General features: G+C 50.1%; 4 protein-coding genes and 1 pseudogene across 4 annotated transcripts; 4 read left to right on the forward strand and 1 right to left on the reverse strand.

The window, feature by feature from the left end:
* Nucleotides 1-776: 776 nt before the first annotated feature.
* LOC120689390 (inorganic phosphate transporter 1-2-like) lies at nt 777-2,648 on the forward strand. The gene is made up of 2 exons (XM_039971676.1): nt 777-886; nt 1,535-2,648. The coding sequence occupies exons 1-2, from the start codon at nt 777-779 to the stop codon at nt 2,412-2,414; spliced, it is 990 nt and encodes a 329-aa protein (XP_039827610.1). The 3' UTR covers nt 2,415-2,648.
* A 3,555-nt stretch (nt 2,649-6,203) lies between these two features.
* On the forward strand, nt 6,204-8,191 carry LOC120687678 (annotated as a pseudogene).
* A 3,080-nt stretch (nt 8,192-11,271) lies between these two features.
* LOC120690890 (inorganic phosphate transporter 1-1) lies at nt 11,272-13,719 on the forward strand. The gene is made up of 2 exons (XM_039973768.1): nt 11,272-11,426; nt 11,526-13,719. Exon 2 carries the CDS (start codon nt 11,863-11,865, stop codon nt 13,429-13,431), a length of 1,569 nt encoding a protein of 522 aa, XP_039829702.1. The 5' UTR covers nt 11,272-11,426; nt 11,526-11,862; the 3' UTR covers nt 13,432-13,719.
* A 608-nt stretch (nt 13,720-14,327) lies between these two features.
* Nucleotides 14,328-16,255, reverse strand: LOC120690889 (probable inorganic phosphate transporter 1-12). Its single transcript, XM_039973767.1, has one exon. The coding sequence runs from the start codon at nt 16,160-16,162 to the stop codon at nt 14,546-14,548; it is 1,617 nt and encodes a 538-aa protein (XP_039829701.1). The 5' UTR covers nt 16,163-16,255; the 3' UTR covers nt 14,328-14,545.
* A 6,948-nt stretch (nt 16,256-23,203) lies between these two features.
* LOC120693336 (ethylene-responsive transcription factor ERF096-like) lies at nt 23,204-24,387 on the forward strand. Its single transcript, XM_039976757.1, has one exon. It carries the CDS (start codon nt 23,423-23,425, stop codon nt 23,801-23,803), a length of 381 nt encoding a protein of 126 aa, XP_039832691.1. The 5' UTR covers nt 23,204-23,422; the 3' UTR covers nt 23,804-24,387.
* Nucleotides 24,388-26,354: the final 1,967 nt, after the last annotated feature.

The following is a 26,354-nucleotide window of genomic DNA, read 5'->3' on the forward strand; positions in this document are numbered from 1 at the left end:
GTTTGTTCATGGGGTTGTAAGGAGATCTTGAGTTGTAATTGCCGAATCCTTTATGAGATTGATCTATCATGATTCTTGTTGATGATGCTTTGATGCTTAATAGATCGTGACTTGGCTTTGGGTTTGCTTTGCTCTTGCATGGTTTACTTAGATTACATCAACTATCGTGTTCTTGTTGTTCGTTACCGATTATCCTCGTATAGTGACAGTATGCGGGAGGGAAATGTTTTGATCTTGAAACACACCTTTGGTAGATTAGATCCGTTCTTTGTTGCTCGGCGATTACATCTCTAGTGATCCTAGACACTATGGACAAATGCTCTTCATATCTTGTGCACACACCTATCATTGCTCACTAGTCTAGATTAGATTAGATTGGTTAGATTAGATCTATTTCACACTCAATCACTCAATATAGATCTTTTACCAACGTCATTAGTGCTTAGTTAAGCATAGTAGAACGTTTGTTCCGTGGATTGATAAACCTTGGGGGAATACTCTAAGGGAAAAACTACACGATCCGTGAGCTTGTGGTACGTAAATTGGGGCTCTAAGGAGCGTCAACACCCATCTTACAAAGACAACCCTGAAAGAAATAAAAATTACATCTAGATCTTTGCAAGAAACCCCGGTATTCCTCGTCGCCGACGATCGAAGCCATCCATGAGACCGATCACCACACCGACGAAGGAAAAAGGATTTTGACAAGCACCGAGAGCAGCACATCGGAGAACCAATGCACCTTGAAGACGATGAACGCACATGCCAGGAGAGAGATGGCTGGCAGCCATCACATCGCCGGATCCAGGGTGTCTAGCGTCTCAGACAACGACCCCGGCACGCCGAACAACAGGAACCTCGAAGGGGAAGTAAACCACCTGAAGAGGTGGGAGAAGCAACCAACCCGGCTCCATGGATTGGTAAGACAAACCTCACAAAGCAGTCGCAGACGATAACAAGACCATCTGAACCACTTCGGAGAGACAAAACAATCCCCTGACCTCCAGGAGTCATGCTATCAGTTACAAGATCAGCGACGCCGCTGACGATGTGGGCACCATCGATGAAGAGAAGCTCACAGAGGAACCCGAAATCAACACATAAGGAAGCAGCGAAGAAAACCACATCGATGCCGAATCCCCGCATAAAACACCGAGTTGGTGATCCACATAGTCAACGAGCACCACCAGACCTTGTTCACCTCTGCCACAAAGACCACCAGAGAAGCCATGGAGGAGACAAAATATTTTTTCGACAAATTACTCACCGGGAAGAGCACCAACCCTCCACAAACGTACCGAATCTTGGCCGCGACAGGAACTATGCCGGGGTTCGCCACCATCGAGAACCAAGCTGAAGCCGACACAGCCACCGCGGAAGTTTGATACGGAGCTAGAATCCCATCGATGACCTCACCAACGAGTATAGATACAACCCTAACCTACGCATACTTAAGCTAATAGGATAGGTAATATACATTGGCCATCGATTCCGTGTCCCCTCTCCACATCCGGGACCGGACCGGCCGCCGGAGGCGAGGAGGCGGCGCCAGAATCGACGCCGAACACCGGATCGCCTTCCTGTCGCCCTTTTTACTGTCGCCCTTTTTGCTGCACAAGGAGATCCAGGACGAGGACGAGGAGGTGCAGCGCCAGGTGGTCGCCGGCGACACCTGGGGCCTCTTCTCGTCGCAGTTCGTGCGGCGCCACGGGCTCCACCTGCTGGCGACCACCAGCACGTGGTTCCTCCTCGACATCGCCTTCTACAGCCAGAACCTGTTCCAGAAGGACATCTTCAGCAAGGTCGGGTGGATCCCGCCGGCGAGGACCATGAACGCCATCGAGGAGCTGTTCCGTATCTCGCGCGCGCAGGCGCTCATCGCGCTGTGCGGCACCATCCCGGGCTACTGGTTCACCGTCGCGCTCATCGACATCATGGGCAGGTTCTGGATCCAGCTCATGGGCTTCCTCATGATGACCGTGTTCATGGTCGCGCTGGCGGTGCCGTACGAGCACTGGACGCAGCCGGCGCACCACACTGGCTTCGTGGTGCTCTACGGGCTCACCTTCTTCTTCGCCAACTTCGGGCCCAACAGCACCACCTTCGTCGTGCCGGCGGAGATCTTCCCGGCGAGGCTCCGGTCCACGTGCCACGGCATCTCCGCCGCGGCCGGCAAGGCGGGCGCCATCGTCGGCGCGTTCGGGTTCCTGTACGCGGCGCAGGACCCCAAGAAGCCCGACCACGGGTACACGCCCGGCATCGGCATCCGCAACACGCTGTTCCTGCTCGCCGGCACCAACTTCCTGGGCATGGTCATGTCGCTGCTCGTGCCGGAGTCCAAGGGCATGTCGCTCGAGGAGATCGCCAAGGAGAACATCAACGACGACGCCACCGAAGCTCCTGCCAGAGTCTAGCTAGAGACCTGCAGTTTCTGCAGGAATGCGTCGTGATACACGGATGGTATTACTGTTTATATGCTTGCCTCTGTCCTTTGTGTGGTTTACATTATACTTTACCTTGCGATTTTTCTGCATTTTGTGTGTAGTTTGAAACCATTTTTTGGGTAATACCTCAACCGAGAATTTCATTTGTGCTAAGTATTTGTGTCTGGTTGGCCACTATTCTCAATAAATAATTTGGAATTGCTATTCGTCTGAATATAAAGAGAAGGCTGTGTTTCAGTTCAGCATTGCCATCTGAATTTTGGACAGACTTTGCCTCTCCATGTTCTTGGCGTGGGCTGCAATGCAAATCTTCCTAGCGACTCTGACTCGATAGTGGCCCGGCCCACGCGCGGCGGCACTAGGCTTTGCGCTTTCGCGCTTCCGCCATGTCCGCGGCCCACCGGCTGACCCGCCGGGCGCCGCTCGGTGTCCCGTTGCATTTAGATGGAAAGAATGAACTAGTCTCTTTCAAAACAATGAACTAGGTATGGACTTTTAGCTACACACTTGCATAATATGGAGCCCCAGCGAGGGATTTTACTATGCACAACAGCACAAGGTATATATAGCATGAAAAATGTTGCTCCCGTACGATTGCAAAGTTGCGAAAGATCATCTGAAAATAAAACGATGAACCATCTGATCTGATTGGGTCCACCACTCCTACCCTCTTACTCTGGAAAGAGAATTGAAGCGCAACAGAAGTTGCATGTCATATTGCATTTTGTATGCACACATATATAAAAGAACTAGTACTTGACACTAACTAATAGATTGTAGATAATTAGATTCACGGTGCAGCCATGTCATACTGATTGTACCTCACGAACGAATTATGCAATGAATCATAGAAATATTGAAGGTCAATTAGTAACAATTTTGTAACATAAAGATTAGTAGTAACCTTCAAACCAATTTAACATAGAAAATATATGTATAATACAAGAGTCAGAGTGTATTTGGAGCATGATCCTTTAGCGGGCGCGCTTGGGTTTTGAAAGTCAAAACTTAAGCGCCGCCTTTTCCCTTTCGGATCACTCTGCGTTCGCTTGCTCTGGTTTCTCTCTTGTATCCCCGTTCTTCTCTAAACTCCTTTCTATAAGAACGTTTGGAATTTCCGTTCTGGTAATGGAAATGGGGTACGCCTCGATACGAAAAAAAGAGTTTATCCATGCCCCTATCCCGCTATTTATTCCTAGTCCTAGCCCTAATATTGGTTGTAGAATTGTCGTTCTACAACTCTTTGTCATTCTATATATTATTAAGTTGCTACAAAATTGTTGTTGGACAATAGTGTTTACTGCTATAGGACTATGACATTCCGGTCATACGAATTATGCGCGGTTTGGAGCTTGTAGAATAACATAAAGCTGTACTGTTTGTGCATTCAAATATAGTTGTAGATGTAAGATATTAGACATTTTCACGTTTCTCCTCTCCGATTCAAACTATATGTTGTTTATGACATTGTCATGGTTTACATGATGATACTCTAACAAAAAAATCCCATGAAACTATGATATTTCAAAAAGAAAAGCATACTCCCTCCGTCCCAAAATACAAGTCATCGTAGGAATTCTAGGACAACTTAACAAGAAGGTAAAACGACCATATTTGCCCCTATATATTATCCATATTTGGCACAAATTGATTCTTGCATGCGCATGCACTTTCTAAACAGAATAGGATGACTTATTTTTTGGGACAAATTTTGAATCCTAAAATGACTTGTTTTTTGAGACGGATGGAGTATTTCTTAAAATTTGACCGGCAAGAATCCTAAAACGACATGTTTGTTCAGTGGTGAATTGGTGATACATATGAAATTATTTCTAAAATGTATTGTAATGCAACAAATGTTATTTATTATGAATCTAGTCATCTCATTTTGAATCTATGATGTACCTCCCCGGACACTGGATTTCTTATCGCCGCCTCGCATATTGACTGGAGGATGCTGACTGGCGTGTTCAGTACTTCAGTTCCTCTCACATCACACCTGCACCGTGCACCTCATTAGAAACTTCCCCTAGCCCCTTCAACAGCTGATCAAAGGAAAGTGACCCGCCTTGGTTTCCAGCCCGAGATTTCAAACCCTGTGTTGTCGATCCCGTCACCAAAACTTGAGAGCGACAAGCCAGATCCGGTCCAGCAAACTGAAGCCAAGGAACACCTCGGTCCTGTTTGGTTTTGTAGCACAAACCATTGTAGCAAACTTTGACCATTAATTAAATGTATTAAGGGCTTTGCTACGGTACACCAAAGTGACTGTGGACCGTTGATCTAATGTCATATTACTTTTTAGGAGGTAATAGTTTTAATATTTAGTTTATATATTTTAAATTAAAAAATAGAGAATCAGAACTAACTTGCATGCAGATTAGTTGAGATCTTATATTTCTGTTTTTTTCATGTGATGTGCCGGTCATAAACATTATATTAGTTGATGAGATCTCAAATTTGTTTAACTTTAACGTGAACAAAAGCAAACGTGAGGTTTGTGGTCACACTTTGAAAAAAAACATGTTCGTGACAATAATATGTATACGTGACAAACATGACCAGAAAAAATATTTTTACAACAATATTGTGGCAGGTGCCTATAACTTTTGTAGCATGCATGACAGCTGCACATATGTATCATGACATAATAATATAGTGGTAGGACTTTTTTTTGAGTTATCTATTGGTAGGACTTGGTCTAACGTGACATGCCTGTAACGAATGACTTGAAAAAAAAACAGAGAGATGTATGCAGCGTTAGATGCAGGCGTTTATTTTCTATAGTGTGACATAAATACATGTGCACATGTTATTGCTATGTTTGTGCGGGAGGTGCTATGTTTTCAACTATTATAGAAAAAATTTCTAAACTCCAACGAGACTAATATTTCTACAATTTTTTTCCACACACGTGCATGTATGATTTAGGTGAAAGAGCCTGCCTGCATGATTAGAAAACGTTGGAGATCCATGATTTTCGGATCTGCAATTCTGCATGCATGCATGCAAGATAAATAAGCACGAATATTTTATATTTAAGATGGATTTAATCCTTAAAAAATCAATGGCTCAGATTTATTTGACCTCTTACCTCCTAAGAGGTAAATGGAGTACCGTAGCATTGCCCATGTATTAAATGAAGTCAGTTTACAAAACTAACTTTACAACTCCTGCGCTACTTCGCGAGACGAATCTAATGAGGCCTTTGACCGCATAATTAGTGGATGGTTACTATAGCATCACTGTAGCAAATTATCAATTAATTACTATCATTAGATTCATTGCGAAAAGTTGCACCCATCTATGAAAAAGTTTTGCAAATAAACTTAGTTAGTACTCCATACATACAAGATTCTTTGTGTAGCATAAGTAGCTTGACGAAACCAAACAATAGCATGCAAGACTGGAACTGGAAGGACATCCATGAACTGGACTTGAGCGAATTCTCGGCCCACGCTAGCATTAGCATAGCACTGCTGCAGCTAGCAACGGAAGGGACACAACAAAGTCAGCAAACATGGCCTGCGTGCAATGCAACAAAGCGTGCTGCCATCAGCCCATCACCCGTACGTACTGATGATCCACTCTGCAATCATGCCTAGCATTTCCTTCTTGTTTTGTCTCAGCGAACCTGACAAGAAATCCGACCTCAACGATGCTTACCAGCTCGCCTGCAATTTCGCTGATGAAGACGTGCCGATTAATTACGCCTTGCGGACGCGGAAGCAAGCATGACGGGCGCAATCGAGCTGACCAGCAACACTTGAGTTTTTGAAGTCTGCCCCGGCCCCTCGTCGTGTCCTCTGATCGCGATAAGAACGAATTCAAGCAACGCTCGGAGTCGGAGTTGACTGATTTGCGATCGTGATCGCCGGCATGGGCTTCTTCACCGACGCCTACGACCTCTTCCGCATCTCCCTCGTCACCAAGCCGCTGGGCCGCATCTACTACTCCGACGACACCTCCAGGCCGGACACGGGCACGCTGCCGCCCAACGTGTCAGCCGCCGTGACCGGGGCCGCGCTCTGCGGCACGCTCGCGGGGCAGCTCTTCTTCGGCTAGCTCGGCGACAAGCTCGGCCGCCGCAAGAGCGTCTACGGCTTCACGCTCGTCCTCATGGTCGTCTGCTCCGTCGCGTCGGGGCTCTCGTTCGGGGGCACGCCCAGGGGTGTCGTCGCCACGCTCTGCTTCTTCCGCTTCTGGCTCGGCTTCGGCCTCGGCGGCGAGTACCCGCTCAGCGCCAGCGCCCCCATCATGTCCGAGTACGCCAACAAGAAGACCCGCGGTGCCTTCATCGCCGCCGTGTTCGCCATGCAGGGCTTCGGCATCCTCTTCGGCACCATCATCGCCATCGTCGTCTCGGCGGCGTTCAGGAACGCGTACCCGGCGCCGTCGTACGCCGAGAACGCCGCGGCGTCCCTCGTGCCGCAGGCCGACTACGTCTGGCGCATCATCCTCATGTTCGGCACCGTCCCCGCCGCGCTCACCTACTACTGGCGCATGAAGATGTCCGAGACGGCGCGCTACACGGCGCTCGTCGCCCGGAACACCAAGCAGGCCTCGGCCGACATGACCAAGGTGCTGCACAAGGAGATCCAGGACGAGGACGAGGAGGCGCGGCGCCAGGTGGTCGCCGGCGACACCTGGGGCCTCTTCTCGTCACAGTTCGTGCGGCGCCACGGGCTCCACCTCCTAGCGACCACTAGCACGTGGTTCCTTCTCGATATCGCCTTCCGGAAAATAGTCTGTGCCCGCATGGGCAGATGGCCAGTGGCGGGCTCATGATGTAGAGGTGGGTATTTAAAATTTCAAGTAGTATTTATTTTTCTGATAGTTTAAAGTACAAACTAGTAGCAAATAATTAAGTACTGATAATATAAATTGTTCATAATTTGAAATGGTTCTCTATATATATATAATAGATGTACAAAATTATTAACATATCAAAGTAGTAATACAAAAAATAAATCGAGGATAACATTCTAAAACAACAAATAGTATTGATAAGGATGTTTGCATATTACAAAATAACTTTGCGTTCCTTCATAGCTTAAAAATACTTAATGATGTCCTTATCCTTCGCTTGCAAGAAGAATTTCCTTTTTAATGAATGTGGTCAAACAATTATTCAAAAATTTCTACCTCATCTTGCTTCTTAGCTTGTTTTGATAGTATTCATCACAGAAATTTTTTTGTCAACACTAGCAGTTGCAACAGGAACAACTAGAACCAATTTGAGAAGTTTGTACACAATACCATACCGAGAAACCATATCTCTTTTAACTATCATCGTATATAACTCCGTTAGACTTTTCAAAATTTTGAAGTTCTCATCATTTCTCACACCAGCGATATAGAGACGTAGTTGAAAACGAAGTTGGTTAATTTCTTCAAAATTAAAGTCATCAGGATTGAACCCAGCAAGCTTAATCAACTTCTCAATATCAAAGGCAGAAAATAAGTTAGTTGGGCTGAATGCTACCATAGATCTAGCTTTCATGTTCCAATTTCAAAGTCAATCCTCAACAAAAGCATCTTCACCAGGAAATTTACTTCTATCTTTGAACAAATAGCAAACAAAGCAATATGCAGCATCTTTTTGCACACTATACTCTAGCCATTTGAATTCATCAAACCAATTTGGTTGGAATCCTCGCATACCTTCACAATCATGCTGCGGAAAGTTGTCCCTTCTCATGTTTGGTTGACATGGCACCAATGCAATGTATATCCTTCTAACTGAATCTTGGTTATTAACAGGATAGTTGGAAATAGGAGCCTTCGACCTAGGATCATGCTCTATGTTGTAATCATCATTCTCATTACCACAGGATTCAGATTCATATATAGGCATAGATTCATCATCTTCGATTATTGGGGGCTGAATTGGCAACCGCTGCTCAACTCTCACTGGTTTTGGAGGAACTGTGTTTGCCCCACTGCTACTCCTTGGAATACCGCAGTTTTGCAGCTGATTTTCATTGATATATGGAGAAACAACCTCCGGCTCCGATTGTCCCTCTCTTTTTTTTGCAGCACGTTTTTCCAAAAAAGATATCAAATCAGTAATGGTACCACGACTCTTCCTCCTTTTCATGGTTCAGACCTACAAATTACTCAATCGAATTTTAGAAATAATTTTCTCATTATGATACTGCATTGTTGTGTTCAATGCTTTCGTAAATTGCAATGACAATTTTCACAAAATATGAACGAACTTTCACTAACATTCAAGGTTAAGGGCTCGGTTGCCGGCTTCGCCCCTTTCTTAGTTGCTTGTCGCTCCCTAGTCCCTGCTGGTCACCGACTCGCTGGTCGTCGCCCGCTGCGTTGTGTGTGCTTGCGCCTGGCCTCCGAGTAGGGCTGAGGTTGAGCCACGACGCCGTCACGCCAACCACTCACCATTTCCCGCGCCCCGCGTTGGCACGGCTATTCCGGCAGTCCGGCCTCCGCGCTTCCATCCCTGTCGGCCTGCCCCTGGTCGCCTGCCGAGCCGAGCTCCGCCGCTGTGCGTGCTGAGCCCAAGCGCTGCCGCCACCTAAGCTTGGGGATTGGGGCTGGGGAATCGTGAGGTAGAGGCCATTGGTGTGGGCCGGAGGGTGGGGGTGAGGTAGGGTAGGGTATGGGAGTGGGGCGAAAGTGAGGTCCAGGGCTCGTGGGCCATGGGGGGTTAAGATAGGCCGGTCGGTGGAGTGGGAAAGTTGGATTGCTTTCTATTTTTCAGCTTTTTACGCTATTATGCTGTTTTTTTCCTTCCTATATTTGGCAAATACTATATAGAATTTTTTTAAAAATAACAGTATTCAACTAAATACCTTGATATATAGTGGGCCTGCCCTGAAGCTGGACACCCAATCAGCACCTTTTGCCCCCATTAGGCCGCGTCCAATAGATTTTTTTATTTGAGAAAGGGATCAGATTTCATTAAAATAGAATCCCTTTTACAATAGAGACCTCAACATAAAATAAAATTACATTGAAGCACGCCACTAGGCCTCTATCCTTCATCTTCCTTGAATCCGGCGAAGTCTATTGCTTCAGAAAACTCCATCGCCATGGAACAATTTCCACCAACAGAAGACTCCACAATCGTAGAGACCGCAAAAGAGGTGCTGAAAGCTCAACCACTTTAGGGAGTAAAGGGCGCCGAAAGCACATCGGTCATATCTTCTGAAGGTTGAACCAACCATAAGATCCGACACTGCCATTAGCAATCACCAAGGGCAGCCGGAAGGACAAATCTGCCACCGCCGGTGGTAACACCAGCGGCCAGAAAGATGATTCCATTGAAGGGGAAAATAGATCCAATCTCTTCTCAAAGAGGACTAGATCAACATACCTCGATCCCTCTGCGAGGAACACGTCGCCATCGGAGAAATGACGTATCCCATGGAGGAAATCCAGTACAAAATAGAAAGCCAAATCGAAAACATCGAAATGACAATTCAAACCCTAGCCTGATTATTTAGGAGGAAAGAAAAAAAACCTAAAAAAATAAATCTGAAGATCCGCTGAAGCGGACAGACCCCCGCTCCTCGTTACCACCGGCTAGATGGCCGGAGGCGAGGAGAAGCGGGGGGCAGAGGAGGCGGCGGCAGGGCTCCGCGGCGCGAGGCGGACGTCCGCCCGAGTCGCCCTTGTTGGGCGACTGCGAGCGGTTACACGTGAGAGACTTGGCTAATCAGGCCGCGTCCAATAGCTTTATCAGCACAAGAAGCTATCCATCCATCGGTTTGACGCTTTGCACATTTCTCAAAGAGCTGCGGGTCCGATTGTTAGATTTTTTTTTATTACTCTACCTATCCATTTTGCTCATCTTCTCTTCACGCACGACCGCAACAAGAAACAAGAACATTTGTTTGATGAAATTCTGGCAAAACTGAGAAGTCATAATATGCATTGTAGGGAAGAACACAATTTGAAACTGAATCATTAATCATTCTGACAAGATTCAATCTTGAACAAGAACAAGCAAAAACTAATCTGACAAGAAACGCATCTCGGGATTTGAACATCAGGATCTAGAATTTGATGGAGAATTTGGAGCTCGAGATCTGATAAGAAACAATCAAACCAAAAGGCAGCATCCTGCAGCCATGGAGAATTTGGAGTATCATGCCGTCGCGCGACCGCGCCCCTCTCGCACTCAAGCTCGCCGCGCTGGCTGTGCCCGCCGGACCACGAGGAGGATGATGGCGTGTTCATCAGTGCCTCACATCACACCCGCACCACGCACACCTCGTTAGAACTTCCCCTAGTCCCTTCAACAACTGATCAAAGGAAAGTGACCCGTCTTGGTTTCCAGCCCGAAATTTCAAACCCTGTTGATCCCGTCACCATAACTTGAGAGCGACAAGCCAGATCTGGTCCAGCAAACTGAAGCCAAGGAACACGAGGGCCGTGTTTGGTTACTGTAGATGCAAAGATAATCTTCTATGCATGATGTACGAAACGAAGTCTGTTTGCAAAATTTTTTCACAGATAGATACAACTTTGCGCGTCGAATCTAATGAGCCTAAATAATCCATGATTAGATACAATAATACTACAGTAACCAAGGTCAAATCTTTCTCTAATCGCACGGTCAAAGCACTCATAAGGTACAACTTTGCTACAGTACCTAAGGTTTTGGAGATGATTTTATAATTAGATTTTATTTAATACTACTAATTAGTGGTCAAAGGTGCAAAAAGATTCACCAAATTTTTTCACCATCACAACCAAACACGGCCGAGAAGTGAATAGGCAGGGCCCCTTTGCACTGTTTGACCTGCGTCCACTCTCTGCAAGACTGGAACTGGAAGGACATCCATGAACTGGACTTGGCTCACCCTAGCATTAGCATAGCACTGCTGCAGCTAGCAACGGAAGGGGCAACAACAAAGTCAGCAAACATGGCCTGCGTGCGATGCAACTAATCTCCACTCCTATCCAATCGTCCTCCGGGATTTTGCTCAAATTCGCGTGCTGGCATCACCCGTGCATACCGATGATCCACTCTTTTTTCTTTTGAACCAATTACCGATGATCCACTCTGCAATCATGCTTGCCTACCATTTCCTTCTTGTTTTGTCTCAGCGAACCTGACAGGAAAATCGACGTCTCACCACCTCGCCTGCAATTTCGCTGATGAAGATGTGCCGATTAACTACGCCTTGCGGACGCGGGAAGCATGACGGGCGCAATCGAGCTGACCAGCGGGACTTGAGTTTTTGCAGTCTGCCCCCTCGTCTCCTCTGATTGATCGCGATAAAAATGGATTCAAGCAGCGCTCAGAGTCGGAGTTGACTGATTCGCAGGAACGAATCCTCGTCGTCCGCGTCGATATATACGTCCAGACCAATACCAGTTGTACTAGTAGCTAAGAGGCGAGTGAGCTTGAATTGGGAGGAGCTGAGAACCTGAGACGGCGGCCATGGCGGGGCGTCAGCTGAACGTGCTGTCCACGCTGGACCAGGCGAGGACGCAGTGGTACCACTTCATGGCGATCGTGATCGCCGGCATGGGCTTCTTCACCGACGCCTACGACCTCTTCTGCATCTCCCTCGTCACCAAGCTGCTGGGCCGCATCTACTACACCGACACCTCCAGGCCGGACCCGGGCACGCTGCCGCCCAACGTGTCGGCCGCCGTCACCGGGGTCGCGCTCTGCGGCACGCTGGCGGGGCAGCTCTTCTTCGGCTGGCTCGGCGACAAGCTCGGCCGCAAGAGCGTCTACGGCTTCACGCTCGTCCTCATGGTCGTCTGCTCCGTCGCGTCGGGCCTCTCGTTCGGGCGCACGCCCAGGGGCGTCGTCGCCACGCTCTGCTTCTTCCGCTTCTGGCTCGGCTTCGGCATCGGCGGCGACTACCCGCTCAGCGCCACCATCATGTCCGAGTACGCCAACAAGAGGACCCGCGGCGCCTTCATCGCCGCCGTGTTCGCCATGCAGGGCTTCGGCATCCTCTTCGGCGCCATCGTGGCGCTCGTCGTCTCCGCCGGCTTCCGCGCCGCGTACCCGGCGCCGCCCTACTCCCAGGACCGCGCCGCCTCGCTCGTGCCGCAGGCCGACTACGTGTGGCGCATCATCCTCATGTTCGGCACCCTCCCGGCCGCGCTCACCTACTACTGGCGCATGAAGATGCCCGAGACGGCGCGCTACACGGCGCTCGTGGCGCGCAACGCCAAGCAGGCCGCGGCCGACATGTCCAGGGTGCTGCAAACCGAGATCAAGGAGAGCGCGGCGCGTGACGAGAGGACGGTCCTCGCCGGCGAGGAGTGGGGCCTCTTCTCGCCCCAGTTCGCCCGGCGCCACGGGCTCCACCTCCTGGCGACCACCAGCACGTGGTTCCTCCTCGACATCGCCTTCTACAGCCAGAACCTGTTCCAGAAGGACATCTTCAGCAAGGTCGGGTGGATCCCGGCGGCGAGGACCATGAACGCCGTCGAGGAGCTGTTCCGCATCGCGCGCGCGCAGGCGCTCATCGCGCTGTGCGGCACCATCCCGGGCTACTGGTTCACCGTCGCCTTCATCGACATCGTCGGCAGGTTCTGGATCCAGATCATGGGCTTCGCCATGATGACGGCTTTCATGCTCGGCCTCGCCGTGCCGTACCACCACTGGACGACGCCCGGCCACCACACGGGGTTCATCGTCATGTACGGCTTCACCTTCTTCTTCGCCAACTTCGGGCCCAATAGCACCACCTTCATCGTCCCCGCCGAGATATACCCGGCGCGGCTGCGGTCCACCTGCCATGGCATCTCCGCCGCGGCCGGGAAGGCCGGCGCCATCATCGGCGCGTTCGGGTTCCTGTACGCCGCCCAGGACCCGCACAAGCCTGAGGCCGGGTACCCCCGGGGCATTGGCATCCGCAACGCGCTCTTCGTGCTCGCCGGCACCAACTTCTTGGGCACCGTCATGACGCTGCTCGTCCCCGAGTCCAAGGGCAAGTCGCTCGAGGTGGTATCACAGGAGGTCGCCGACGACGAGGAGGCCGCGTAAAATAAAACTAGGTGCAGCGTTCAGAGAAATGGATTTGTGATGGAGCAGGTGGCTGCTGCTGTTACTAGCATAGTTGTTTCGCGTAGTGGTTGCTAGAGTGTGCCCTCGATCAGTCGATCTGAAGAAGTAGCAGAACCATGATGTAGCTCGAAAGTAAATCCATGGTGTACAAATTATCCTTGTACTTCAGTCTCAGCCCTCCCTCCGTGTTGTGTCGTGTCCAAGAAGACGCGTGTTCATGCAATGCTCATAGTTAAGAGGCTGTCGACTGGCATACCATCCGCTGCAGCAGTGTTCTCCGATCATTCATCCATTCGTTTGCTAGTCTATTCTGGTGATCTGGCTCTCTTGGCGTGCTGTCAAATGTAGATTGCAACTTGGCACTGATGATCAGGACACCAACACATAGATCGCAGGGACCATAACCACACAGGTCTTGACTTTTCGGTATGTGGTGCCATGTGAAGCACCAAGTCATCCCACAAGTAGCTAGCTGCGGCGGACAAGTTATTTTGTAGCTGCAGAAGAGTTACAGATAAACTTTTTTTTACTCGAGTTACAGATAAACTTAAAGATCTGGAGGTTGTTCCTAAATTTTCAGTTGAAGAAATAATCTAGATGACTCTGAACAATTTATGAAAATAAGTTCAAGCGCCTTCAAAAAATCGGTTTCATTTTTTATTGTTGGTTTACTTACATATTTTATTTGAGCGCACATTGTTACAAACGACATTAGAACATGACGATTTTGGTACTCCTGCTTGTAAAGTCGCTATATATTCCATAGATTTTTGTTTGACGGGAACTACGTCGGGTTCATTGGGTCAGCCTGAACAAAGGAGAACAGATACACAAAAGTTGTTGGGAATTGGGAACACAAAAGGAACACAAGGATAAGAACTCCCACAGAAATTTTGAAATAAATTTCTCGAATCCAATACCTAAAGCCTTTAAGCAATCATTAAGGAAAAAGAGTTCTTTTACGATAACTCAGTACAAGAAAATTAATTTAATGTATGCTACTCAAAACGAAATAACACGCACACAGCTACTCCTACGTGGTAACAAAGACCCTCATGTCTAGTTCCTCCGTTTCAAAAACACGTAGGCATGTCTACACCATTTGAACTCCGGAAGGCTGCACGGCCGTGGCGACGTCGTTGCCGGAGGTTTCCTCGTCGTTGGCCTCGCCGGACATCTCCTCGAGCGACTTCCCTTTCGATTCCGGCACCAGGAAGGTGAAGAAGAAGCCGAGCAAGTTGCAGGCGGCGAGCACGAACAGCGTGTTCCGCACGCCGATCCCGGGCTTGTACCCGCCGCTAACGTGCGCCTTGTCCTGCGGCTGCGCCGCGTAGAGGAAGCCGAACGCCCCGATGATGGCGCCGGCCTTGCCGGAAGCAGCGGAGATGCCGTGGCAGGTGGACCGGAGCCGCGCCGGGAAGATCTCGGCCGGGACGATGAAGGTGGTCGCGTTGGGCCCGAAGTTGGCGAAGAAGAAGGTGAAGCCGTACATGACGGCGAAGCCAATGTGGTTGCCCGCCGTGGTCCAGTGGTGGTAGGGGAAGGCGAGGCCGAGCATGAAGACGGTCATCATGGCGAAGCCCAGGAGCTGGATGGCGAAGCGGCCGAGGACGTCGATGAGGAAGACGGTGAACCAGTAGCCCGGCACGGTGCCGCAGAGCGCGATGAGCGTCTGCGCGCGGGAGATGCGGAACACCTCCTCGAGCGCGCTCATGGTGCGCGCCTTGGGGATCCAGTGGATGCTGGTGAAGATGTCCTTCTGGAACAGGTTCTGGCTGTAGTAGGCGATGTCCACCAGGAACCACGTCGCGGCGGTGCCCAGGAGGTGGCGGCCGTGGCGCCGCGCGAACCGCGACGAGAAGAGGCCGTAGTCCCTGTTCCTGGTGATCTCGTCAAGCTTCTCCGACTCTGCGGCGATCTCCACCTGCAGGACCTTGGACATGTCGGAGGCGGCCTGCTTGGCGTTCTTGGCGACCAGCGCGGTGTAGCGCGCCGTCTCGGGCATCTTGGTCCGCCAGTAGTAGGTCAGTATCGCCGGCACCGCGCCGAGCATGAGGATGATGCGCCACACGTAGTCGGCCTGCGGCACGGTGGACGCCGCGGCGTCGACCAGGTACGCCGGCGCCGGGAACGCCTTGCGGAACGCCGTGGAGATGGCGAGCGTGACGATGCCGCCGGCGAGGATGCCGAAGCCCTGCATGGCGAAGACGGCGGCGATGAACCCGCCGCGGGTCTTCTTGTTGGCGTACTCGGACATGATGGTGGCGCTGAGCGGGTAGTCGCCGCCGATGCCGAAGCCGAGCCAGAAGCGGAAGAAGCAGAGGGTGGCCATGACGCCGGCGGGCGTGCTCCCGAACGAGAGCCCGGACGCGATGGAGCAGACGACCATGAGCAGCAGCGTCATGCCGTAGACGCTCTTGCGGCCGAGCCTGTCGCCGAGCCAGCCGAAGAAGAGCTGCCCGGCGAGCGTGCCGCAGAGCGCGACGCCGTTCACCGCGGCGGCGACGTTGGGCGGCAGCGTGCCCGGGTCGGGCCTGGCGGGGTCGGTGTAGTAGATGCGGCCGAGCAGCTTGGAGACGAGCGAGATGCAGAAGAGGTCGTAGGCGTCGGTGAAGAAGCCCATGCCCGCGACGACGATCGCCGTGAAGTGGTACCACTGCGTCTTGGCGGCGTCGAGCGTGGCCAGCACCTGCAGCTGCTTGCTCGCCATGGCGCCGCGCGGGGTCTCGATGCTGCTGCCGCCGCCGCCAAGCGCTGCAACGCCTCGCCTAAAATGTAGCAGATCGGAAGGCGGAACAGAGTCTGTTACGCGCAGGGCGGATACAGCTGTCAAAAAGAAGGCGGCGTCCGCGGGTTGTGTGTGAATCGTGCGTGATACGGCGTCCGGCATTATCCATCCGCCCAGAACGGAATGGGTCATGGGCCACGAGCATGCATGTTTCTGATCCAACAGGCGAAGTGTCCTGAGGAAAGAAGGCCCATATCCCACGTCCCTCTCGCCGCGCCCAAATCTGCCTACACGTCCTCAGCCCATCGCTAACGCTTTTCTGCCCAAAGCTGAGCTGCACCCCACAATTCAACTATGGCATAGTACTAGTTTCCCTCTCAAAAAAAAGTTTCCCTTTAAATCTAAAAAATAGTTTCCCTTTAAAATGTATTTTTTAGCCTTAAAAAAACTTTAGAGGACTAGTGAACAGCCTTCAAGATGATAAGTGTGGAAATAAACTTTTTGAAAGTTGTTTTTTTAGGGTCAGGGGGGAGCATCCCCCACCTGAATTTTCATTAATGGGCTTTTGGCAAGCCAAACAGCTATTACAGATTGGTTACAGCAATGTTAGGGAAAAAACTAGGGGAGTATGTCACAGCAATGTTGAAAGTTGTTACCAGAATGCTGACTTTCTTCAATAGTACAAGTATTGATTATCCAGAAGTCACAGTACTATGTGGTACAAAACTAAAGTCTCGTAAGAAAGTATATTTTTTTTAACACAAATCAATATGATTTACATTAAGTATAGAGCCATGCATTTTTATCAAATTCTTGTTCTATCGAATAATTAATAAGGCTTGTTCTAGATCTGGAAAATAATAGGTGCTCTAGTTCACTACAGCTATCGCTCGTCGAGGTCCAGCTGACGAATGAAAATTAAAATCACTTCATTATTATTGTTACGGTTACGGTGGCATATAATCTTGAAAGCAAGCAAGAGCATAAGCATAGATGCGACCTCTCTAGGTGCCGTCCAGAGCGAGACTGCAGGCCAGCGACGACAGAATGAACCGGCAGGCCGGCCTAGCTAGCAGCTAGAGCCTAGAGGGCAGAGCAAGGCCGTGTTTAGTTTTACATGTAAAAATTTTGCGTTGGAATCTTACTAATTTAAAGTACTAAATGAAGTTTATTTATAAAACTTTTGGCATATATGGGTTGTAAATCACGAGACGAATCTAATGATGCTAATTAATCTATGATTATTTCATAATTAGCGGATGGTTACTGTAGCATCACTATTGCGAATCATAGATTAAGTAGGCTCATTAGATTCGTCTCCCGATTTACAGCCCATCAATGCAAAAAGTTTTGTAAATATACTTCATTTAGTACTCCATGTATGTGTCCCAACATTCGATGTGATGTTTTTTTTGCGTTTACGGAGTTTACGGATAAAGATCTAAACATGACCCAAATCATCATTGCCCCTGCATCCATTCCATTTTCTGTTGCTCCTGGAGAGCCACATACTTCTATACCGTAGAGGGAGACGCCTGAGAGCAAACAGCAAACGTTGAGGCGACACGTGTCTTGGTGGAAGCCCGACGCCGGCCCTGGAATTGGTCCACGCGCGGTTCATGCGCGTGGCCGCTTCCCGTCCACGAGTTATCTCTGTCCGCTCTGATCTTTCTCTCACTCCGCTCTGCTCTCTTCTCTCTCCGCTCTGCTGCCCTCCCGCATGCCGTGCCTCCTTGCCAGTCTCGCTACCCCAACGCGCGCTTCGCCGACCACCGGGCCTCGGCCTCATTGAAGATCTGCCTGCCTGACGGCAGGAACCGGAACCCGCCATCACGCGCTCTCCACCTCCGAGCTCGCGCTGCTGCTCCTCGGCAACACCAGACCCACGCCGTCAGACTCGCTCGAGTCCCGGACCGACGAAGAGATGAACGAGCTTGACGAGGACCACGAAGAGGAAGCCGCGGATAGTGGTGGCATGACGGCTTAGCACGCGCCTGCGCGTGGTGCAGCACAGCGCCCGGCGGTGAGAGCGACCGGGGAGGGCCGGAGCGGAGCAGGTACCAGGCGCATGGCGTGTTCCGGGATGGGACAAAGCTCACCCAAGGAGCAGACGGGCGAACGACGCTGCAGGGAGGTGGCGCGGCGAGCAGAGGCAACGGCGGGCGGAGCAGCTCTGCGGGAAGCCTGCAGGGTTGGGGAAAAAGAGGGGTAATGGCCGGAACGGGTCGAGGGGAGTGTGAGGAAGCTTTGGTTTCGAGGAATTTGAGAGGGGCTCACCGAAGACGACGAATCGAAGATGGCCGGATTTGGGGAAGAAGGAGGTGGCAGCTGCAATGGGGAAGAAAACAGTGAAGGGCTAGGGTTTAGGGGCCGGCTTGGTATTTAAAGAAGGGGGAGCGGGCGGCCGGCCACGGCGGCCTGGCAAAGGTGCAGCTGTGCTGGCCGAACTTGCGGCTGCCGGCGTGCCAATGGCGCACGAGGTGGAACAGGGGAGGTGTGGAAGAAGACCCTGACGGGTGGGCCCGGGGCGACATAGAGACGTGAAACAACGGCCGTGATTCAAAATTTGAAAATAAGGTGTTCCCGACCTCTAAAAAACGCCAAAATTTAACAGAAGAAAGACAAACTCAGTAATAACACAACACAACAAGAATCACTCAAAAAAGATTTGTAGTTTAGTCTCAGAAAAAAGAACAAATTGGCTGTTTTTAAACTTTTAAAGAATTTTGTAACTTGGGTCAAGGGTCATAAAATCCCGCAAAAAAATTTTAAATTTGACATTTGAATTATAGTATTGGAATAAAATGTTTGGTGGCACAGTTGCATAGCAAAAATTAATCTTCCTTTACAAGTATTCATTCGAACAAGCCAAATAACAGTCAACCCATTGCCATGCCCTCAGGGTACCTCTATTCCTGCTATGCATACATCAATCATTTTGCTTCACATTTTCAAGTGGATGCTATGATTTTGCTCCACATTTTCAAGTGGGCGCGGCATAGCGGGCAGTTTACCTAGTTACTACGTATATGGTGGGGGAAAGAAAGATACGAATGGATCGGAGGCAGCTAGCTGCACACGCAGTTCCCGATCTAGCCAGCAGGAGTGTTGTGTTGGCAGGCAGCTATCTAGAGTATTTGCTAAAACTAACCCAAGTCCAAGGAAGCCCCGGCCCGAAATATATGCCGCGCGCGGATTCGTTCGGCGTGCGTACATGTACACTGCTCCGAACGATCCGCGCCCGCGGCCGTCGCCGTCGCCGTCGCCCCAGCTGGGCCCCGTGAGCGCGCACCCACCATGCATCGTCGGCCGCGCGCGCAAGCTCTGGCGCCGCGCTGCGCCACGTTCTCCGACGGGCGGGGGGACGAGGTGGTCGCGCCGCGGCCCTACACAGTGCGGTCGCGCGCGTGGATTGCACAGGGCCGGGGCGTGCCCCGGCCGGCAAGCTGAGGCGGCGGCGGCAAAGCGAGAGCTAGCTAGCCAGCTAGGTAGCTTCCATGCAGCCGCGGGGCGCGACCAGCCCACCGGGGCTTCACATGGACGGAGCCAACTTGGCAGCGTATCGACCGCTGCGACGCCGGAATGCCAAAACGGGGCCGCGCCCGCGCAGGTGTCAGGTGATCGCGGATAGCGAGACGGCGACGGCGATTCCTCTGCTCCTACCCTTCTCCAAAGCATTGCTGCCGCCGCAGCCATCCATCCGGCCGGGTCTCGATCCATCTCGCTCTCCAGGCGATCCCTGTCTAGCTAGCCTGCTTTACTCGGCAGTCGGCACAACTTTGCCGCGAGATAATAGATCCATCTCCTTTAATTTCCTCCCCTCGATCCGATCCTGTTTGGAGGAACCACAACACGTCGTACATCGTCAGCTGGCTAGCTTTCGATGGAAGAAGAATCTTTGTGAGTTTGTGATCGATCGCCGGCCCGGCCGGGTAATATCAGCAGCTAGCTGGCTGCCGCGCGCCACCGTCGGCGGGTCCGATGCCCCGGCCGGCCCCATGCATCATTGGCAAGGTACGGTGCCCAACTGGCCATCCATGCAAGCAAGCGTTAGTTCTTTTGCATGCGCTCGTCAGCATCACTCGTAGTGCTAAACCAAGCTAGATCCCTCCCAAGAAAACTGCTCCGTCTGTAAAGCAAGAATTTGCGGCAAAAACAGCCGCGGCAAACACTAAGGGCAGTTTGTTTGAGCTGCAGTTCTGAGTTTTACTGAAAAGATGATGCTGGTTTTGTTTCTGAAAGATTAATAATAGCCTTTAGATGATGTTTCAACTTTCCAGACTCAAGAAGTTAAAAAACCTCAAAATTGTGCTTTTCAGCTTTACGTATAAACTCAGTTTTTTTGTGCTTTTAGCTTTCCAAAAACTGTACGAGAAATTTTATGTTTGTTTGAGCTTTCTGATTTTCACGCTAAAAACTGCCTAGAAGCTCTGTTTGTTTGTTTGACCTGCAGCTTTTGAGTTTTCCTATAAAATTGCTGGCTGTCTTTTTGGTTTTTAAAATCCAAGCTTTTGGTGATCAAAAGCTATGAAAAGCTCATAGAACTGCATTCCAGCTTTCTATATAAACTCACTTTTATTTTCTGGATTTCCAGTTTTCTAGAAGCTACCTGAGAACATTGAGAAGTTTGTTGCCTGTTTAAACTTCTAGCTTTTCATACTAAGAAACTGCCCAAAAACTCAAACAAGCAACCCTAAACTTAACGACCGCGCATATGAAACGAAAGGACTGGCTTTGCATGCAGGAGCCCGGTCTGATATATTGTCTGCACACACACATATATTGCATGCCGCAGCAACTGACAGTTGATAGCAGAAACTGTGCTCCGCTTGGTCGACACGCATACGTGACGCGCCTAATGTGGTAGCGGACAATGGATGACTGACAGCCTGCAGGGGGCGCAAGAACGAGACCCTCCGATAAGCATGAAGCGTCCGTGCCCGGACCTGGCTGCATCGGAAGAAGAAAAAGATGTGTTCCTTGCTCTCCCCGGCCCGGCGTTTTCTCCTCTTCCAATCCTTCCATCCGGTGCGATCGATCGGATCGGGGATCGCATCCATCCTCATCGGGTAAAGGGTTTTAATTTTTAGTCTAAATAATTTAAAGATTGAATTCTAAAAAATAGCAGACTCTTATTTTATTTAATTTTAATCTAAAAAATTTAAAAATTAAATTAAATTGTGAAGAGAACATTGGGTCCATGACTCATTACCACCCGTCTGCACAATACAAGCTTTTCTTATAACGGAGCAGACCGCTATGCATTGGACAATTATGCCTCACGGCTAGCTCGAGCCGGTATTGGCCACGGCGAGAATCCACACGGCCGCCCGGGTCCCTGCGCGCGCACACGGAGGCAGCGTAGGATGCACGGATACGGGTAGTGTATCGGATACGATACGTATCGGATACACAGATACGCTATTTCAAGAAAAACACCAATACGCAGATACGGATACAAATTTTTTTTAAAAAATAAAAACATACAACAACTTGCAGTCTTATAAATAATTTAAAACTTCTAGAGTAGGTGCTAGTGCTACTGGGAGAATGCAAAGCCAAAGGAAAAACCTATCACTATCATATCAGAGGGTGAATGTAGAAGCATAGAAGGGAAGGGAAGAAGGACTTTCCCAATAGTCAGGAGCAGAGGCGGAGGAGAGGCCGTGGGGCCGTGGGGGAACAGGGACGGCGGAGGAGAGGCCGTGCGGGTGCAGCAGAGGCGGAGGAGAGGCCGTGCGGGAGCAGGACAGGCGGCCGGCGCGTCGGCGGCGTCGCGCGGGGTCGCCGGCGTCCGCGGCGTCAGGCGGCGTCGCAGGTCGCGCCTGGCGGATGCGGGAGCAGGGCACCCCTGACCCCTGTCGGCTGCTGCTCGTGGGATCCTGGTAGAGTGGAAGGCCTTAGGGAGTTAGAGTTATACCTGTTTGTGGGCTGAATGAGCCAGAAAATATGTTGGGTCGTATCCAAAGTGGCCCATACATATCCATACGCGTATCCTATGCACAGAAGTATTTGAAAATAATAAAAATCGCTGGATACGTATCCGCGACGTATCCCAGCCGTATCCGATACGGGATACGCTAGGTGAGCTGAGTATGGACGCATCATAGGAGGCAGCTACCAGACCACGGGTGGCGTCCGTTCAGCTCGGTCAACAAGCTAGCTAGGTAGGGACGCAAATAGATGCCTAATATCCACCATCCTTTTTTAATTTAAAATTTTGTATTAATTTTCTAGAGTGAAAAATTATTTTAAAAATTAATACAATTTTTGAATTAAAGAGAGGCCGCAATGGATACCTAAAAGATACCTATTTGCACCGCTATAGCTAGGTCGTCAATCCACGACAGATAGAGGCGGTGGATCGATCTATCGGATCGAGCTCGTCGGCAGCTCGGTCGCCCTGTCGATGGGCGTAGCGAGCGATGCGCTCGATCGACGACGACGTCCCCTTCCCATCCGTCCATCCATGGATAATAAGTCAGGTCATCTATCCGGATCGAAGTCTCGATAGATGAGCGTGGAAGGCGAAGACCACACCTGCGGTGAAAACGCCGCGGCTTTTTCTCGCACCGGGGCGCTGTCAGGCCGTGCAACCACGTGACGGAGATTCCGCCGCGCGCAGCGACCTCCACGACCAGGCGCCGCCCGCCCGCTCTCGCTCTGCCCGCCCTTGCACACATCACCCGCTGGCATCAGGATATCGATCTTCACTGTCGGGATAAAATGTCCGGCCGCTTAACTTTTCACTTTCACTTGCTTGCCGGCCGGGCATCTAGATCAGATCATCAGCTTTCAGCTCCATCATCGACCGAGATCCTACTCACTCACTCTATATCCTCATCAGCTAGCTAGCTTTTCCGGGCCTGTCGATTTAATTTGGGCCTAGCAGCGGCAGATTATCAAAAGAAGAGGCCCGTCGTCGTCGAGTATCAAGTAGAGTAGCCGCATGCGTGTGTATGCCGCCGCCCACCGTGTATAAATAGCTGCTGCATCTCTGCCTATATATCCACACATGCACAAGAACCCACAGGAACACAACATATGAATCCAAGCTGCTGCTTATTATTAGCCACCTACATGGAGTGCTAGCTAGACGAGCACACTATATATTGCTAGCTGGCTAGGAGGACTACACTGTGTGGTACATATAGCTAGTCGGAGTAGATCATCAGAGCTAGCGGAATAACCGAAGCCGAACTCATCAGCTTAGCTAGCTAGCTAGCTAGCCAGCTAGCGTGCATGGATCAGGACGACAAGAAGGAAGGCAAGTACCGCGGCGTGCGGAAGCGGCCGTGGGGCAAGTTCGCGGCGGAGATCCGGGACCCGGAGCGCGGCGGCTCCCGCGTCTGGCTCGGCACCTTCGACACCGCCGAGGAGGCCGCGCGGGCCTACGACCGCGCCGCATTCGCCATGAAGGGCGCCACGGCCGTGCTCAACTTCCCCGCCGGGGCTGCCACCACGAGCGGCGGCTCCTCCTCCTCCTCGGCTCCGGCGGCGGCGGGTGCCGCCAGGGGGAGGACCACCCGGGTCCCGGACTCGGAGAAGGTGGAGCTGGAGTACCTTGACGACAGGATCCTCGAGGAGCTGCTCGCGGAGGACAAGTACAACAAGAACTACTGAGACTACTACATATACACATATATAGCTAGCTAATAATACACAGCTAATATATATATATATATATATATATATATATATATATATATATATATATATATATATAATACGCTTGTTCTGCTCGCTGTGCTAGCTAGCTGGTCTTCCAGTAAAAAAGGAGACATGCATCAAGCAGTAGTACCGCGGAGAATAGCTAGCTAGCCTCTCTAGCTTTTCCGGTGCCTGGACCTAGCATGCACACGTGTACACTGCACCGAACAGCTTACACGTCATTGTTCCAGGAAAAGCTCATCACGCACCGAGTGCTTCGTCACCATGAAGACGGACGAAACCAGGCGATGCATGCAGGCATTTGGTTCAGCGCCAGTACGTCATACCCGGCCTCTGGCCTCTTGCTTCATTCTATACATATCATACAGAATGATACGGTATTAATTTACACACATAAAGTTATGACTATGCATATGTAGTCCTTTTTCTTAAAAAAAGAAATTGTGCTGTATATGCATATGTGCCATATAAAGATTGGTTAAACTATTTCAAATTCTGGCTACTTGGAAAATATAGCTGACTGTTTGTGAAAGGTCTCAAGAGATTTGATTTCTCCTGACGTCTGGTTGATGTGCATGAAAAGCGTGCTAAACGAGTATGGTCCCTTCTTCTGGGAAAAAAAAGGTAAGCTAAGAACAGACATTGATCGGGAATATTCTTATAGTAAGATATAATTTTTTCTTGATCTCTAGTAGAATATTCATACTACTTAGAATATTTATTGTTATTCATACAAACATAAAGTTGGTGTTATTATGTAGATCTATTATATTACTCATAGCAACGCATAGACACTATACTAATTTAGAAAAAATAAGATGAGCAATTTCGGATTTGTTGCCGACTTTTTGGCCGGATCGAGATCGATGATTGATGGTCTATCTTGAGATCAAGTCTCCATCCACCGACAAAATGGCAAATGCCCCTCTTGTACCCAGGGTTTACTGGTCAAACCGGTCCGGCCCAGTTCCGGTTTGGGCCGGTACCAAACCGGCCCAAATTTAAAATTCAAATTTGAATTCAAAAAATGAAAAATTCCCAAAAAAATTCCTAAAAATACTTCAAGGTGCGACGAATCTAATGGTGTCAAATATTCTCAAAAATTCGTTCGTTTAACATACTTTTCGGGCATTTAAAGTTAAACCAAAAAAGAAAAGGAAAAAAATGAGACGGCCCATTAAGACCCACTTGGTAAACCGGCCGGTAAACCGGTCAAACCAGCCGGTATACCGTTCCAAACCGGTTACACATGCAATTTTGAATTTGGATTTGAATTCAAACCGGCCGGTATACTGGTCCAAACCGATTACACATGCGATTTTGAATTTGGATTTGAATTCAACCGGTTTCCACCGGTTTCCGGTCAAACCGGTCCGGTAAACTGCTATCGGAGGGTGGCGGTTTGACCGGACCGGTCGGGATTATTAACCGTGCTTGTACCACAAAGATCCCCTAGCCTAGTAGCCCTTTTGCACTCGACGTCTCCACCAGTCATCCATAGTCAAGGTTGATGGAACCGATGTTGATTCTCCACTGCGGGCGACGAAACTCCTGCACGAGCTTCCTCCAAGAAAGAGACTTGAGGGAGGGAGCTCACGTCAGCATCCCCCAGACCGCCCAAGGGGCCAAGGGGGAGTCGCCGATTCGGCGTCGTATGCCAAACCTGGCCAGACCGCCAGGCCTCGGCGCCGTACGGCTGCCATAGCAGCCGCCGATGCCGCCGATCGCGGCCACTCCCACCGCGTGCGAGTGCGATCGGATAGCCAGGACCCGCGCCCTGCAGCCCGGTGCTGTTGCCCTAAGGCTCGCTCCATCATCATCCATCACGGGCGGCGGGCCGCCGGCGGAGTGTCCGCCGCTGCCGGCGCTGGAGAAGGAATAAGAGTTGGGCTGCGATAGATGCACGTGGGTGGGCCGCGCGCGTCGACTTCGGCGGGCTTCCGGGCGACCCATGTTTTTAATAGCAGCAGGCCGGTGCAATAAGATTCAACGTTAAGGCCTAATAAGCGAGAGCCCACTTGACTCCTGAAAAGGGCCCATATCACTTCCTTTTTATTTATTTATTTATTTATTTATTCGAAGAAGCCTTTTTTTTTGGACAAATAGGAATCATTTATCCTCTGAAGCGTGACACTGCGAATGAAATTAAGCAGGTGAATGTTCTTTCCCAACCAATTATTGCTGAAATGAAATCATCGTATCTTTGAAACTGCCATCATGGTTGGGGTTCGGTACTAAACAAAAACAAAGCAGCACCAGACAAATCTGATTATATCGTGCTTCCAATGATCTGTTCCACTAGCTAGGCGTGGAACTGGAGTTGACTTCGGACAACTAAAAAAAGAGGGATCCATATATTAAAAAAATCATAATCAGATTAGTCTGAACATGACACAGGCAGTCAGAACCACTACTCTTGGTGCATTTTGTTAAATTAAAGCTTCAAATAAACGCTAGTGTTGCTTCTAACTCATCATGTTCATCCCCTGGAACCACCTCGATT

This window comes from Panicum virgatum, chromosome 9N, assembly GCF_016808335.1.
Source record: "Panicum virgatum strain AP13 chromosome 9N, P.virgatum_v5, whole genome shotgun sequence".
Lineage (NCBI taxonomy): Eukaryota > Viridiplantae > Streptophyta > Magnoliopsida > Poales > Poaceae > Panicum > Panicum virgatum.

Excerpts from the sequence above, each read along its gene's own strand:
- LOC120690890 (XM_039973768.1), top strand. The coding sequence starts at position 11,863 with ATGGCGGGGCGTCAGCTGAACGTGCTGTCCACGCTGGACCAGGCGAGG.
- LOC120693336 (XM_039976757.1), top strand. The coding sequence starts at position 23,423 with ATGGATCAGGACGACAAGAAGGAAGGCAAGTACCGCGGCGTGCGGAAG.
- LOC120689390 (XM_039971676.1), top strand. The coding sequence starts at position 777 with ATGGCTGGCAGCCATCACATCGCCGGATCCAGGGTGTCTAGCGTCTCA. Across the intron at positions 887-1,534 it reads GAAGTAAACCACCTGAAGAG|GCGAGGAGGCGGCGCCAGAA; the intron begins GTGGGAGAAGCA and ends CGGCCGCCGGAG.
- LOC120690889 (XM_039973767.1), bottom strand. The coding sequence starts at position 16,162 with ATGGCGAGCAAGCAGCTGCAGGTGCTGGCCACGCTCGACGCCGCCAAG.